Below are 15,010 nucleotides of genomic sequence, written 5' to 3'. Positions count from 1 at the left end.
TTGTGAGAAAAGTGACAGTTTTGTTCTGACAGAAATTATTGTTGTAGTTTAATTATGAATAATTTATTGCTGTAATTGCAACAATATCTTTTAAAAAAAAAATTATTTGCAATTTTATGTTGGCAAGTACCCAGTTAATAAAACTGTTTCAACCAAGTTACTAAGAATAACTTTATTGCATGCTGACATAAGTTTTTCTTGCACAAATTTGACATCTACATTATTTTAAATTGAAGCTAGGCTTTGATTGATAGTATTGTTTTTAAAAAGTTGATGAGTCTTTATGAATAAAACATTTAAATATAAAAGTCAGCCTGGTACAACAACGACAGTACCACTTTCCTTTTTAAGGAATATTTCTTGTAGCAATTTTCTTCTATTTGTTATTACAGTTTTTTTACTTCCAAAAAATGAAATCCTTTTACATAGCATGTTATAATCTTTATAAGGTGTAATTGCATTTGACCAAATAATTTAACTTTATCAGTTATGTATTATATAGGGTATTAGTTTTTCAGTTTTAAAATCTTTTTGGCTTCTTTAAGTTTTAATTGTCTCCATTATAAGTTGAAAATCAAATAACAGCTTTTCTTGTTTTATTTCAGACAAATCAACCTACATTTTATCTTTTTTTCTTCTTCTTAAAATTATTTTTTGAATTTGGTTGAAACATCGTTATTTCATAAGAATCTCATAAAATGAAGATGAAATCTAAAAGAATATTAGTTTAAAATTAAAAACAAAAATAAAAGAATATGCGATACAGTAAGTTTTAATTTTTCATTAAAGCTTACTGTAAATCTAGATAATTTTTTAATCTTTTTTGTGCAGAAATATGAAATTGAACACCAGCGATGTATGTTGGATCAGAAATTGAAAGAAGTTTCTCATACTCTTGATAAAACTCTTTTAATTACTGATGAAACAACATTGAAACTTTCAAAGCAATCTTCGGATGTGGATAAAATTACTAATTCCAATGTAAGTATTACTATTTTAATAATGATAAACAGTTATTTTGTAAAATATTTATAACTAAATAATGTATTAAATTTTACAGATAATGTCCACAAATAATTAACTACAAACTATGACTTAATTGTTTTTAGAGATATATAATATTTTAAGTGATTAATTTTGTATTGTCAATATTGACAAATGTCACATATTGTATTGAAGTTTAATGTTTATTGTAAGTTACAAAATTTCAAACATTTTTCATTTTAATAGGTTGAACTGCAAAATAATATAAACAAGTTAAAAAATGAGAGTATATCAATAGAAGCACGCTTGAGAGAAGAGAAAGCAAAAGCAGAAGTTTTACTCCAAGATCTTCGTGATGCAAATGAAGTAAGACTTATTATATCTGCAGCACTTTTTTCTATATTCATTTAGTTTTAATCCACTTACTTTAATTCAGACAGTTTTCTAGGCAATGAAGAAAAAATAAGATATAATAACGAATAAGCAATAATAACGAATAAGCAAATAACGAATAAGCAAATAACAAAAAAGCAAAATTTTTTTGCTAATATAAATGATAGTACCTGTCCAAACTCAAACTCTTAGTAATTGAATGTACTAATGCTCGCACAGATTGCTATTTCAGTATGACATTATCAATGATATTTCATATAGAGCTAATAATATAAAGGTATTTGTGTGTGTGTTTTCGGTTAATCACTACCATTCATTTTATGAAATATAATAATATAAATATGAAAATACTATATTGTCAGAATAGCAAGTTATAAATTTTTAATGTTAGAATAATTGTTTCATAGTAGTAGTAGTAGTAGTAGTAGTAGTAGTAGTAGTAGTAGTAGTAGTAGTAGTAGTAGTAGTAGTAGTAGTAGTAGTAGTAGTAGTAGTAGTAGTAGTAGTAGTAGTAGAAGAAGTGTCTGTCTCTTTTGTAGACAGAAGCCAACAAAATCATCACTAATACTTGCTCTCACTTACGAAGTATTTTTATGGAGCATGACTTATCAATTATTTGCTGGAAATTGAGCTGTAGAATGTCATCTACAGTAGCGTTCAAAAGTAGTTGGACAAACAGATTTTTTGTTACATTAAGCTAATTTTTTAAAATGAAATTTGTTATAGTTACGTAAAATTATACTACAATTATGAAAAGCATAAAAATTTTTAGATTAGGAGCTAAATACTCAAGTCTTTGTGCTTTGAAAATAATATTGGCTCAACAAATGATAATTTTCAGCTTTTTTTTATGATGGTTTCTGTAAGGATGTGTATAATAATACATAACACACTAATATGCAACACAAAACCAAATAACAAATTAAAAATGTGAAAAATCAGATTAAGATTATATTGAAAATCATTTATTTTCAAACAAAGTGAACAGAGGAGTATTAAAAAACTATTTTTGTTCAAATAACCAGCTTTTGATGAAATGACGCACTTAGACATTTACTTGCCACAAGTTTGTCGCAACATGTTCTTGTCAAGTTTAGCCCATATCTACGTCAATTCTTCTTTTAGAGTCTCCACATTTCAATAGGTTTTTCTTGATTCCATCATTCTCCATTACTAACCAAATGCAAAAATTCATTGTATTGTATTAGGTGAAGAGGCTGGCCACATATCTGGTGTCCAAACATGAGGAACTTCATCTTGGAGAAACACTTTTCTTGACTAGATGGGTTGGAAATCCTGTTGAAATGCCCATTGCTTTTGCTTGAACTTTTACTTGGACCAGGGAAGCAAATACTCACTCAAAAATGCAACATAGACTACTGAGATGATTTTAACCACCTTTAGAACAAAAACTAGAGGAGTTTTAGATCCATCAGACCTGTTAATTTTCTTCATAATTTCTGATTTCTTCAGCCCCACCTTCCACAGATTTTTTAATTGTAATATAATTTCTTTTATAATTGTAATATAATTTAACATACATATATAGTATTACATTTAAAAAGGTTAACTAATGATAAATTATTACAAAAAAGCTGTTTGTCCAATCACTTTAGAGCGCTATTGTATCGAAGTGTTAGCCAGCGTGATGGCACCGCGTATAACGCTGAATTTCCAACTGGTTTAAAATCCTCGAAGGTTCAAAAGATCATAGTAAAAAAAAAAAAAACTATATCAGGCTCACATTTTAGGTGTTATGCTAGATGCTTAGAAAACGTAATTTGTACGCACAACAAAGAAATGAATTAAAATCTTAAAAGGGGGGATTGTCTGCCAGGAAAAGGGAAATTTCAAGATATAGAGGACTTTTTATACAAAAGTGGCAGTTGTACCCCTTCTCCCCCTTCCCTTCCCTCCTATGCTTTAAAACCCATGTGTGGAACTTAATTTGCTTGTATAAATTGAGTTAGGGATCCGTGTGCGTGAGCCATGGAAACTTTTCTTTCAATGTCAGAATGCAATGACCTTTTTTTTTGCTTTTTTATTTGCTTCACCTAAATCCTTTTTTTATTTGTTACATATATAAGCTGTATAACTTTTTTTTCCCGGCTAACACCCTGTGTATATAGTATTGTTATTTATGATCTTATTTTGATGCTTATTAAATATCAAAAAATGTATGCAAAGGCTTTTAAAATACCTGCTAATCTAATTTCTGTAAAACTTGTAATAAGTTGTTCTCATAAAAGAGTCCAAACTAAATTAAATAATGACTGTTTTATTTTTAACTTTAGCTTATTCATAATTTTAACAACTTTCAATATTTTAATTAATTTTGACTTTCAAAGAAACTTCTGTTATAAGTTGTATTTTGACTTTAATGTTATGTTACATAGTAACTTAATAAACATGTAACATAATGTTAATTTCAAGTTACTATATAAAAGTTATTATACTTGAAATATTTGTTTTTTTAAGATGGATGGGTACATTTTTTAATTATGCATACAATTTTAATTGCCTTTCACTGTTTATTACTAAGGCTCGTGACCGTCTCGAAGTACTGCTTTCAAATGCTAAAGGTAACAATGCAGCACTTGAAGAAAAACTTCACTCCGAGAGTTTATATCGCTCTATGCGTGAAAAAGAAGCAGAAGAGCACAAGGGATTGTGGGAATCCGAAATAAAGTCCAGGTCAAAACTTGGAGTTAAAGTAAATTATACTTTAAACTTATTATTATTGTCTTAAACATTTGGGGTTTTTTTTTAACCTAATAAAATGTTTCTTTGGATTTTTTAAATGTTTTTTTTTTTTTTTAATGAATAGTTATATACACGATTTTGTTTTGTTTTAAATAACAGATCTTGGGCATGGAAAAAGAAATAAATGATCTTAAAGCTCAGATTGATGAGGTATTATTTGTTTTTCTTGTGTTAGTTTTGTATGAAATATTTATAGTAAAAACATAGTAAAACATCATTATTTATTCATCATTACAAAATAATATTTATGAAGGAGAGACGCAAGACACGTCGTGCCATAGATCTAAAGAAAGCCACTGATGGAAAAGTTGAAGTTTATGAACAAAGGTGTATATTTAGATTTTCATTTATTTTATTTATTTATATACATGTTAAGTTAATTGGTTTTGTATTTATTAAGATCTGAACAGCATCATAGAGAAATATTGATACTCAGGAACAAAATAAAGCAATATCAAAAAAAATTAAAAGTACAAGTTTTATTAAATATTAGTTTGAAATCTTTATACTAAAATTACAGCTATGCTTATACACACATTAGCACAATTTTTTATCATAATGCTCTAGGGTACAGAATGTGGAGAATCTCAATTACAAACAATATATGCTGACTTCGATAAAGAAAGACAATCATTTTTGTTAGACAAAGTAAATTTAAAAAGACAGGTATATTTTTAAGTATAAAGTTATATTTTGATAAATGATATTATTTTTTATTAAAATGTGATCTAAACCATCTGTTTAAAATTTTGTTTTGGTTTCTATTATAGCTTGATCAAGTATCAGAGCATTTACGACAAGAGCAAGAAATGCGTTCTCGTCTAGAAAAAATTAACTATGAACAAACAATAGGTTATTTTTTTATAGAGCTTTTAGAGTTTTTTTTAATAAGTAAAATATTGTTTAAAACAGGTTATCTTTTTTTTCCTACAGATATTGCAAATCTGAGGTCTGCAGAAAAAGTATGATTTTGGTTATATTTTCCTAATTTAAAGTCTTTTGGTTATATTTTCCTAATTTAAAGTTTAAAGTTATTATTATTAATATTGTTAATAATAAATATTCCTAATACTTTTAGCAACTAGCAATATTAAATTAGTTTTGAATAACGACAATAAGTTTTAATTGAATTTATATACAAAATATTTTATTTGTAAAAAAAGGAAATTTTGAAATTGAGGCAAAAGTGCTCCACATTTTTAAAAGTATTTAAAAGTTTTTTGAAATTAAAACTTTTTTGTATAGCTGCTATATTTAAACAGGTTTATTTTAACGAGAGAGAAAGCTTGGAGAAATCTTTGCGTGAAAACATGGTTGAAGTTGAAAATTTGAAAAAATACTATGAACACCATTATGTATCAAGAGAAGAAATAGAAGAATATAAAAGAGACATGGAAACTAAAGTATGTCAGTTATTTAAGTTTTTTTCTTGGATTTTTTTTTTCCTCTTGAACTTTTTATTTCCTTTTAAACTTTTATATACACTAGAAGAAGAATTTAAAGATTTTTTTTTTAAATTGGATTTGTTTATTCAGGCTCGACTTGATGTAAATAAAAAACTACAGGAAGTTAATTTGCATCTTGAAGAACAATCACTAGCAAGAGAAGCATTTGAAAAAATAAGAATAGAAAGAGAAGTTAAAGCAAGAAAAGATATGGAGGAAACAATATCTCAATTAAAAGTGTGATTTTTAACCTAACTTTACAAAATATTACTCTAACCTTAAAAAAAACATCAAATGATTTTTTGTTTCCAAAAAATATTTTTTTTATCAATTATTTGTATTTTATATTAGATGGAAATTAGTTCTCTGAAAAGTAATTTATTTGATGGTTTAGCCAAGAGGGACACATCAGAAATTCAAGCACAACGATTTAAGGTATTGTTTTTTTTTTTTGTAGAGAAAGTTATGTTTTCAACTTGATTCTAATTTAAATATTCCTTACTTTAGACATTGTTTCATGAGGAGCGAAACTTAAATGACAAAATTCATGAAAAACTGGAAAAGACTAACGATCTTCTTGCGTAAGTTCAAGAAATATTTTAATACAAGTTATTAATAATTTTTTGTTGATGTTCATCCATTCTTTGAATATAATGATATATAACCATAATGGCTAAGTATAGTGGGAAAATAGTTTAAATGAAAAAAAAGATTTAAATGAAAGTTTCTAGTAAAGTTGTTTCTGTTCTTCAGGTCTTTCTCTGTTCCTCAGGTCTTTCTCTGTTCTTCAGGTCTTTCTCTGTTCTTCAGGTCTTTCTCTGTTCTTCAGGTCTTTCTCTGTTCTTGCATGAGTTGCTTAAAATTGTTTTTGAATTTATCTTGAAAACAATGAATATTGATTTTTTAGTAGCTTTGTATTATTTTTCATTACATTTCTTGTTTAAAGCTAAGTCTTCAGCTTCTTATATCATTTACTACTGACCTCCCTTTGAAGCCATGTTCAAAAATGTTGCAATAGTAGTTTTGAATATTATTATTTATTTGCTCATGCTACTAATTATTAGGATATTGTTTTCTTTATTTATTATTTTTTTCTCTTTTTGTTGTTGTTGTTGTTGTTGTTGTTTTTATCTATTTATTTACCCATAAAATTAAAAATACAAATATAATTATAGTTTGTAAAATGTATCTATCTATATCTATATCTATATATATATATATATATATATATATATATATATATATATATATATATATATATATATATATATATATATATATATATATATGATTATATATAAACATACAAATTTTTGTTTATATATATTTTTTTAGTTTACAACGCAATTGTACTAATGTATTTTTTGAGGATTCGATATCTAAAATCTCAAAAAAGGTTAGTAGGTGAAAGGTGAATTTTTAAATTTATTTATGTCTATTTTCCTCAGTAACAAATAATTTGCATAGATTTTTTCAATTTATTTTAAATCAGTCGTTTTTTAAACTAATTGTAACTCAAATATGTCTTTTAAGCATAATTTAAATTTACTATAATTTGCAGTTATAAATTTAAAAAAAGTTTTTTTTTTCATTTGCATTATAATAAATTATAATAAATTATAAATATATATTTCTCAGCAGGCATACATATATTTATTATTAATAAGTTGTGGATGTCTTACCTTCTTAAATGAAAATCTAAAAACATTAAAAATATTTTTTTTTAAGTTGTTGGAAGATTCGCCAAATAAATACAAATACTCTCCAGGTAAGCATTTGAAATTGCGTAAAAATATTTTTTACAACAAGGTTCTGGCTACTTCTGATTTTAGTTACAAAAAAACCACAAGAATGATCTAAAACAATCTTTTACTTTCAACAAAGGCTGTGATGTTTAGTTAAGGCATAATTTTTATGAATAATGAAAACGTAAATTTTTTTTAATCAAAAGTATACTTTTGCATTATTTAAATATTTAATGAGTATATCATTCAGTAAATTATTATTTTAATCAAGCAATTTTAAATAACAATTAAATATTTAGGTTTATTTATATAACTAATGTTTAGATTTAGACATTTATGTAGTTTATGATAAAAACAAAAAATTATGCAAGAAAACATTGACAATTTGAAATTACGTCAACAATTTATAAAACAATAATGGTGTTTGAAAATTGTTTAAGTAATTGTAAAACATCTAGACGTCTGATAATAGGCCTACTCATTTTTTATGTTTGTTATGCAAATATAAAATATTACAATGAAACCACAAACAAAAATAAATATACTCATTCAAATACAAAAACAAATGTTTATTCAAATTAGATCTAATTAGTAATGAAAGTTTTGGGAAAAAAATTAAATATTTTAATTAGAATTTAAAAAATAACCACAATATATATAAATGATTTTAATTTAAAAAAAAATGCTCATTCATATTAGACTGCTGCAGCATACATATATATGGCTGAAATAGAATGACAAAATATTGTTGAAAAATAGTCATATTTTGTAATATATATAATAAATCATATTTTGGTTCAGTTGGAACTTGAAGCAAATCACTAACTTCTTCTTGAAGTTAATATTTTGAATTTTGAGAAATTGCTTACCTCATGTTGCTGATTATTGGGTCTGTTAAGTACCTAAGTCACCATAATACATAGTTTGTTTTCAAATGACTGCATATGTGTAGTTTTTGTGAAAATGTTTAAAGTCCTTGTTTCGTGCTTCCTGTTTCTCTTCAGAGAGCATGCCAATAGGCAAGACTGTTCTCCTCACAACCTCATGTACATGTAGTGATATCTTGTGCAAACTTGATATGTAATACCATGAGTAACTCTGCACAAACTAATGAGCCACCTAAAATAGGCAATCAATCATATAATAATAAAAGTTTAGTTAGCAGGACAGCTCAGATTAGTTACAATATTTAAAAATAAACAAACTTACCTCTAGGCAGAACTTTTGAAATACATCAGAATTATTTTGCAGAGATGATGACAATGTGACCAAAATGATATGCAACTTTTTCATTAGTAGTTCATTCAACTTTAAAATTTCAGTCACAGCACATTCAGAATGAAAAAAAAAGAGCTTTATTTCCATCATTGGATATCTCAGAAGTATCTCTTTAGAGCAGTGCCCATTATAGTATTTGTAGAAAAGTGAAAGAGAAGCAACATTACAATGATGTGATTATGGTTGAATGTTAACTGCAAGAGCAGATCCAACTATGTTTACAGTGCGTTTTTGCACCTTGTCTAAAAGAGAAAGGGCATCGTTAGAAGATCCGCCCCAGATATGGCAACAGTATTCCATTCAAGGCCGGATTTGAAATTTATAGAGAATAGAATCCGAAGTAAGAAAGTGTTGAGCTCGATAAAGAGATGCAACCTTAGCAGATGCTAATTTTGCAACAGATTTGATATATGGTTTCCAAGAAAGATCAGAAGAAAGAGTTAATCCTAGAAGACGAAGGGTAGATAACTCATCGAGTACATTACCGTTCATTAATATAGGAAGATCTAAATTATTGCGATAACGATTGGCTGGAAAAAATTAAGTTTTATCTGTGTTGAATTTCACCAGCCACTGTGAGCCCCATGCTGTAGCAGAAGTGATTTCCTTTTCAAGCTCAAATGCCCCCTCTAAGCAATCAGAGAGTGTTGACTTCTTATTACGACAAGAATAAATGGTAGTATCATCAGCAAACAATGCCACCTTAGATGTAAAAATATCTGGAAGATCATTAGTGTAAACTAAAAAGAGTATAGGGCCAATGATAGAACCTTGAGGAATCCCTGAAGTTACAGAATAAGAAGAAGAGTGCTGTCCATCGAGGACAATTTTTATACTACAATTGGAAAGGAAGGATTCAATAATCTTAAAGATGTTGCCAGATGCACCATAAGAACAAAGCTTGTGGAGAAGACCAGCATGCCAAATTTTATCAAAAGCTTTTGAAATGTCAAGAGCGATGGCCTTAACCTCTCCACCTTTATCTAATGCACAATAAAACCTATCGGTTATTACTGTTAGCAAATCAGCTGTAGAATGAAAAGATCGAAATCTATATTGATGGTCAAAAAGTAAGTTATTAGATTCAAGATGAGAAATTAAGTGTTTGTTAATTCAAAAACCTTGCTTATGATAGGAAGAAGACTAATGGGACGGTAGTTAGATGAATCAGATCACTCTCCAGAATTTTTAAAAATGGGGATAACAGATGCCGCTTTCCAGCAAGCTGAAAAACAAGACTCTGATAAGCACTTGTTGAATAGTTTTGAGAGTATAGACGATAGCTCTGGAGAACACTTCTGCAAGACAATAACAGGTATGTTGTCCGGGCCACAAGCTGTAGAAGAGTGTAAACAGGAAATCACTTTAGATACAGAAGCTGGAGTGATACGAATGTCAAGCTATGGATCAACCTGTTTGTTGGCAATATCAGGTAGAACGTAACTAGTGGAATCAAGAGATGATATTGATGAAAAGTTCTTAGCAAATAATTCAGCTTTGTCTTTAGGTGAGGTGACAAAGTCTTAACCATACAAGAGAGGTGGAATTAAAGATTTGCCCTTATTATTAATACTATTAAAGATTCTCCAGAAGTCACGAGAGCCTAATTTTTGTGATGAAATACAAGATTTCAAGACCTGAGAATAGCGGGCTTTGGCGTTAGACAAAACCTTTTTACAATGGTTTCTAGCAATAATAAACAGACGCCTGTTTTCTGGAGAATTGTTATTCTGGTAGATATGAAAGCAACAGTTTCAATTGGCAATCGCAGCAGCACAATGTGAGGAAAACCATGGAGGAGAATGAGGCTTGACCTGGAATTGTTGAGAGGGAATAAAAGGTTCCATGCCAGCCTGAATCCACGAAGTTATGTAAGAAGCACATTTGTTGGCAAGAAGACAAAAGATTTCAACCCAAGGGCCATCACAAAGAAAATCATGGAAAGAATCCCAATCAGCTTTAAGTAGTTGTAAGAGGTACGATGATAAAAGATTCTGATGATAATGATGAGTTAATAATTTTAGAGAGATCAAAACCGTGTTTAGAAGCACCTAAAGGTGAATATGGAAAAACTGAGTAGAGCAGGTAAATGATTCGGGTTGTCTGGAAAGCGAGTTAGAAAGTTGACTATTTGAGTTAGGGTTTGAGAAAGGCCAAACTTGTGGGCTTTAATCCCTGTAGAATCACTGACACTAGAGCCAAGCCATTCAGTGTGATGAGCATTAAAGTCACCGACAACAACAATATAGGCTGATGGATAAAGAGAGAGGGCTTGGTCAATATGATCAGAAATAACATCAAAAAGAGTGCAGTCTTGAGATGAAGGAGAGCATATAGAACAAAGAGAAAGGCAATAGAGTGAAGTGGTGCTAAACGAAAGCACATGAAAGAATAGTCTGCGGTTTCAAACCTAGTTTCACAACAAATAGATGAATTTTTACGAATGTAAATGCCCAGGCCAAGCATGTGAATATGTGAGTCTTTACGAATTAAAGGAAGATAACCATCAACACTAAGATCACAAGATGAGACAGCTGAACTCAAATTAGTCTCACAAAGAGCAAGTAGATCTAATGAACTTTGCAAGAGATAAGACTCAACAGATAAAAAGTTACTTCGAAGACCACGAATATTAGTGAATGATAGGTTTAGAGAACTTGGTGATGATGATGGTTTTTTGTGTTTTATAGTTTTTGATACTTCATTAATTTTTAAATTTGTTGAAGAGCTTGACTCAAAGCATAGATAGTACTCAGAACACTGTTTAATAGCCCAAGCAATTGCCTCATTACTATTAATAAACCCTAAGCCGTAACAAATGTGGCTCCAAATGTGGCTTCGGCAATGCACACCAAAAGTACAAACAGGGACAACATCCATGCACAACATGGCGCTGATAATACTTTGATATTTTTCAGCTGTTGATGGAATCAGCCTCTCTGAAAGCTACCACAGAGTTCAGAAAACCTGACTACCAGCCGGCCTCAGAGCAAAACCCATGCATTAAGTCAAGAAGATTCAGCATTCAACATCCTAAACAGGGGGTGTTTTAATTCAGAGTTGGCATCTCCTAGCCTTTGCCTAAAAAGGCGTATCCTACAAGGCAGCAGGACATGAAGCAGATAATAATAAGTAGTTATTTCAATGACATGCAATTTATTAATGTTATTCCATTGAGTTGGTTCAAGGTTTGCATTTCTAATTAAAGACTCTTCTTCTGATGATACAGCTGTTGTTTCTTTAATAAGTTTAAAACAGTTTTATAGTTGTACCAAATTAATTTTTTACAGCTATCAATAAAACAAAATAGTTCCAGGGGAACAAGACGAGTGAAAAATAGATTTGTTCATTTTCAAGATGTCTTTCACCATCAATCTGGTTCATCATCACCTGCTTGTATATGGGCTGCCTAGTACTACAATCAAATCTAATTTTGTTTTGCAATGTAAGCCGTTTAAGTGATGCTAGATCAAATTTAATTATTTACTTCTTCTTGCAACAGCCACAAACAAGAGGCTGTATTATCTAAAAGCCCTTGCAGACTTATTTCAGCTGAATAGTCTGATACTACAATTTCTGTTCCTGGTGGCATGCAATTTTTTTTTTATCTTTTTGAGAATTTTAAGTTGGATAAAAGTTGGACCCAACATTCTGGCTTCATTTCTCTGTGTTTAGTAGTCCTGCTTAGTTAACCCACAATCCAGTAAAATAGCCAATGCCTTTTGTGGGGGAATACGGTTTAGCCACTGAGCAAGACATTTGACTCAGCTTTTAGCATTTGACCTAGAGGTTGTGCATCTTTTGGTCTGTTTTCTTAGCTCTTCTAATGTTCTTAACTCTGCTAGTTCCAGACTTCCTCTATGTTTGGTTTGAGTGCTAGCATTTTCAAATTGTACTTCTGGTGTTCCCATGGAACTGGGAGTAACTGGTGGCAGTGGTGATGGTAGTTGTACTTCTTTGTCTTAAGCTATATAGGTTTTATTTAATCAATCCATGGACTTTTTTTGAATGCTGTGTTAGTATTATATGTAATCCTCTATCTTTTTTTATAACTTTTAGTGAACTCATTCAATTTTTCACTGCTGATACAAAACATATTCACTTTTGGAACTTAAATAGGGCAAAAGTTGTTTATGAGCTTTAGAGTTTAAAATGCTAATATTGTTTTTTCGTAAAAAAAATATGTGAATTTTGTTGTCTCTGTGACTAAAAAATGATTTCACTTCTATCTTGAATAATTTTACTATTTTTTAAATATGCATTTTATTAGATTCTAGCCTTGAGTTTTCAAATTTTCTTATTTACTGATAATAATAGCCCGGCCGCCACCGGGCAAAACATGTCAAGTTGCATTTAATGTGAAGCCTGAATATGCCTATTTAGGTCCGTAAAATTAAGTGTTTTGGCTTGAGTGTATGACTATTCATTCGCTGCCCAAACCAGTCCCAAAATAAGATGCATTTAATTTGGCACATTTAAGTAAAAAAATTAAACTTTTATGTTATGCCCACTCTATTATTCATTTATTATAACTTAAAATGACATTATGATCCATAACTGTGCAAGTATTACCTTTTGAATAGTAAAATATAATAAAATTGCGATCAATACTGTTGTTATGCAAAAATAGTTAAAAAATCTGTGTAATAATGTAAACAAAATTATAAAAAAGTTGTCAACCAAACTTTTAAAAAAACTGTTTCGTAAAGTTGATTAGGAATTATTTAACAATAAATATAATAAAATACCTCCAGAATTTTAATTAGATATATATAAAACATTGTATATGATTTTTAGACGGATTGGATAATGTCAAAGTTTTTACTTGAGTCCATAATTGGCCCACTGTGATTTGTCATATTCGTTCATTTTTTAATATTGCATTCTTTTAATATTAATCATATAATGAAAAGAAAAAAGTAAAAATTATAAAATTTTTAATACGATGTCTTTGTAGTTAAACTAACGTAGTAAATAAAATCTACATTTTTTTTTTTTTTTTTTTTTTTTGTAGCTCTTCATGGACAGTTTAGCAGTTATCCTAAGCCAACTCTCTGGAGCACCATTAAAGAATCTTCTCCTAACGGAAACTCCGCAGAGAGGGACTATGCTGATTTATTTGAAAGACGAAATCTGCTCAGCTAAAAATCTATATTTTTTTAAATTTAATTAGCAAATTTTTTTCAATTTTTTTTTTAGAGAGGGTAAAAAATTATATAATATATATATAAATGTATTTTTATTTTGTACATAAACAAATTGCTAGTTTAGTTTTCTAAATAAAATAAAAATGTGAAAATAGTTTCTTCTATTAACCATTAAATGATTTTGTTAATATTTAACTGTTATACGGTTTAGTTAGTATTGACTGTGAATTGATTTAGCACGGGGTCGTCCGTAAAGTAAAGGTTAGTAAAGTACTTACGCCAAAAATTCAGAAATTTTTATTTACAGACCAACATAAACAAAAATGTGAAAAAGCTAATTTCGGTGTTATTGAAACCACGTTAATATTAATATTGATATGAAGTCTGTTATTTAAATTTATGAAAAATTTAAAATGAAAACATTTTACTTTAGATGTTTACAGACTTATGAACAAGAAATAAGTAAAGATATCATCATTTAAGATATGAAAGTTTTAGGGTTTTTAAATGTAGGTTTTTGCGATTCCAACACATCAAAAGGCGAAAAGTATATAAAAATATGAAGAGGATATTATAGACCTGGTAGCCTTTAAAATATATATTTGTTTAAACATATTTTTCATCTTTTTGTTTTTAAAGTTACTTTTTTATGAATTTATTTTTTGTTTTACGTTATCCAAGACTTTGCATTTCAAACACGCCGTTTAAAAAATCTCAAAAAGTATAAATGCTGTTATAATGATTAATTAAATTTTCAGTGATTTTTATTTTATCAATATTTATGATATTTAAACTTTAATTAAACTTTAGATTTTTTTTAATAAAACTTTTAATTTTTAGTTATCGATTTTTTTGTATTTTATTTTAAGCTTTTCTTTTTATTATCCAATTAGTTTTTACTTTTTTACAAAGAAAAAAAGATTATTCAATAATGAGCTTCACTCGTTTCACAGATTTACACATTTAGTTTTTCAAAATTACATTATCGCTCTTTTATTCATTCTTCCTTATCTTTTTACAGCGTAAATCCAAATTATTTGGTTGTTTTAAGCTATTTTTATTGGTAACCATGGCAACGACTTACCATTTCACATATTTATTTTTACTGTCATTATAATATTTACTGTTTAAGTCAAGAAAAAGTTTGTATAAAATATGTGTTGTTTTAAAATTTGAGGGTAGGTGTAAAAAGTTGTATAAATTAATAAATGGTTTTTAAATTATTAGTTTATCAAACGCTTTTTGCAGATCCCTC

The 15,010-nt window shown here is 28.5% G+C and overlaps 1 protein-coding gene across 1 annotated transcript in view; it reads left to right on the top strand.

The window, feature by feature from the left end:
* LOC101240476 (ankyrin repeat domain-containing protein 26) overlaps positions 1-13,907 on the top strand; it is a 74,170-nt gene extending 60,263 nt beyond the window's left edge. Inside the window, exons 36-51 of the mRNA XM_065817753.1 lie at positions 832-981; positions 1,231-1,350; positions 3,920-4,090; positions 4,240-4,290; positions 4,394-4,467; positions 4,541-4,610; positions 4,708-4,806; positions 4,911-4,992; positions 5,074-5,102; positions 5,403-5,543; positions 5,676-5,822; positions 5,937-6,020; positions 6,093-6,166; positions 6,921-6,981; positions 7,314-7,353; positions 13,623-13,907. Of these exons, the coding sequence (XP_065673825.1) occupies positions 832-981; positions 1,231-1,350; positions 3,920-4,090; positions 4,240-4,290; positions 4,394-4,467; positions 4,541-4,610; positions 4,708-4,806; positions 4,911-4,992; positions 5,074-5,102; positions 5,403-5,543; positions 5,676-5,822; positions 5,937-6,020; positions 6,093-6,166; positions 6,921-6,981; positions 7,314-7,353; positions 13,623-13,753 (1,524 nt within the window). The 3' untranslated portion in view covers positions 13,754-13,907. The remainder of the gene's footprint in view (positions 1-831; positions 982-1,230; positions 1,351-3,919; positions 4,091-4,239; positions 4,291-4,393; positions 4,468-4,540; positions 4,611-4,707; positions 4,807-4,910; positions 4,993-5,073; positions 5,103-5,402; positions 5,544-5,675; positions 5,823-5,936; positions 6,021-6,092; positions 6,167-6,920; positions 6,982-7,313; positions 7,354-13,622) is intronic.
* The last annotated feature ends 1,103 nt before the right edge of the window (positions 13,908-15,010 follow it).

The sequence above is a fragment of the Hydra vulgaris genome, chromosome 14 (genome assembly GCF_038396675.1).
Source record: "Hydra vulgaris chromosome 14, alternate assembly HydraT2T_AEP".
Classification (NCBI taxonomy): Eukaryota; Metazoa; Cnidaria; class Hydrozoa; order Anthoathecata; family Hydridae; genus Hydra; species Hydra vulgaris.
Note: the sequence above shows the minus strand (reverse complement) of the source record. Positions and strands in the feature narration are given on the sequence as shown.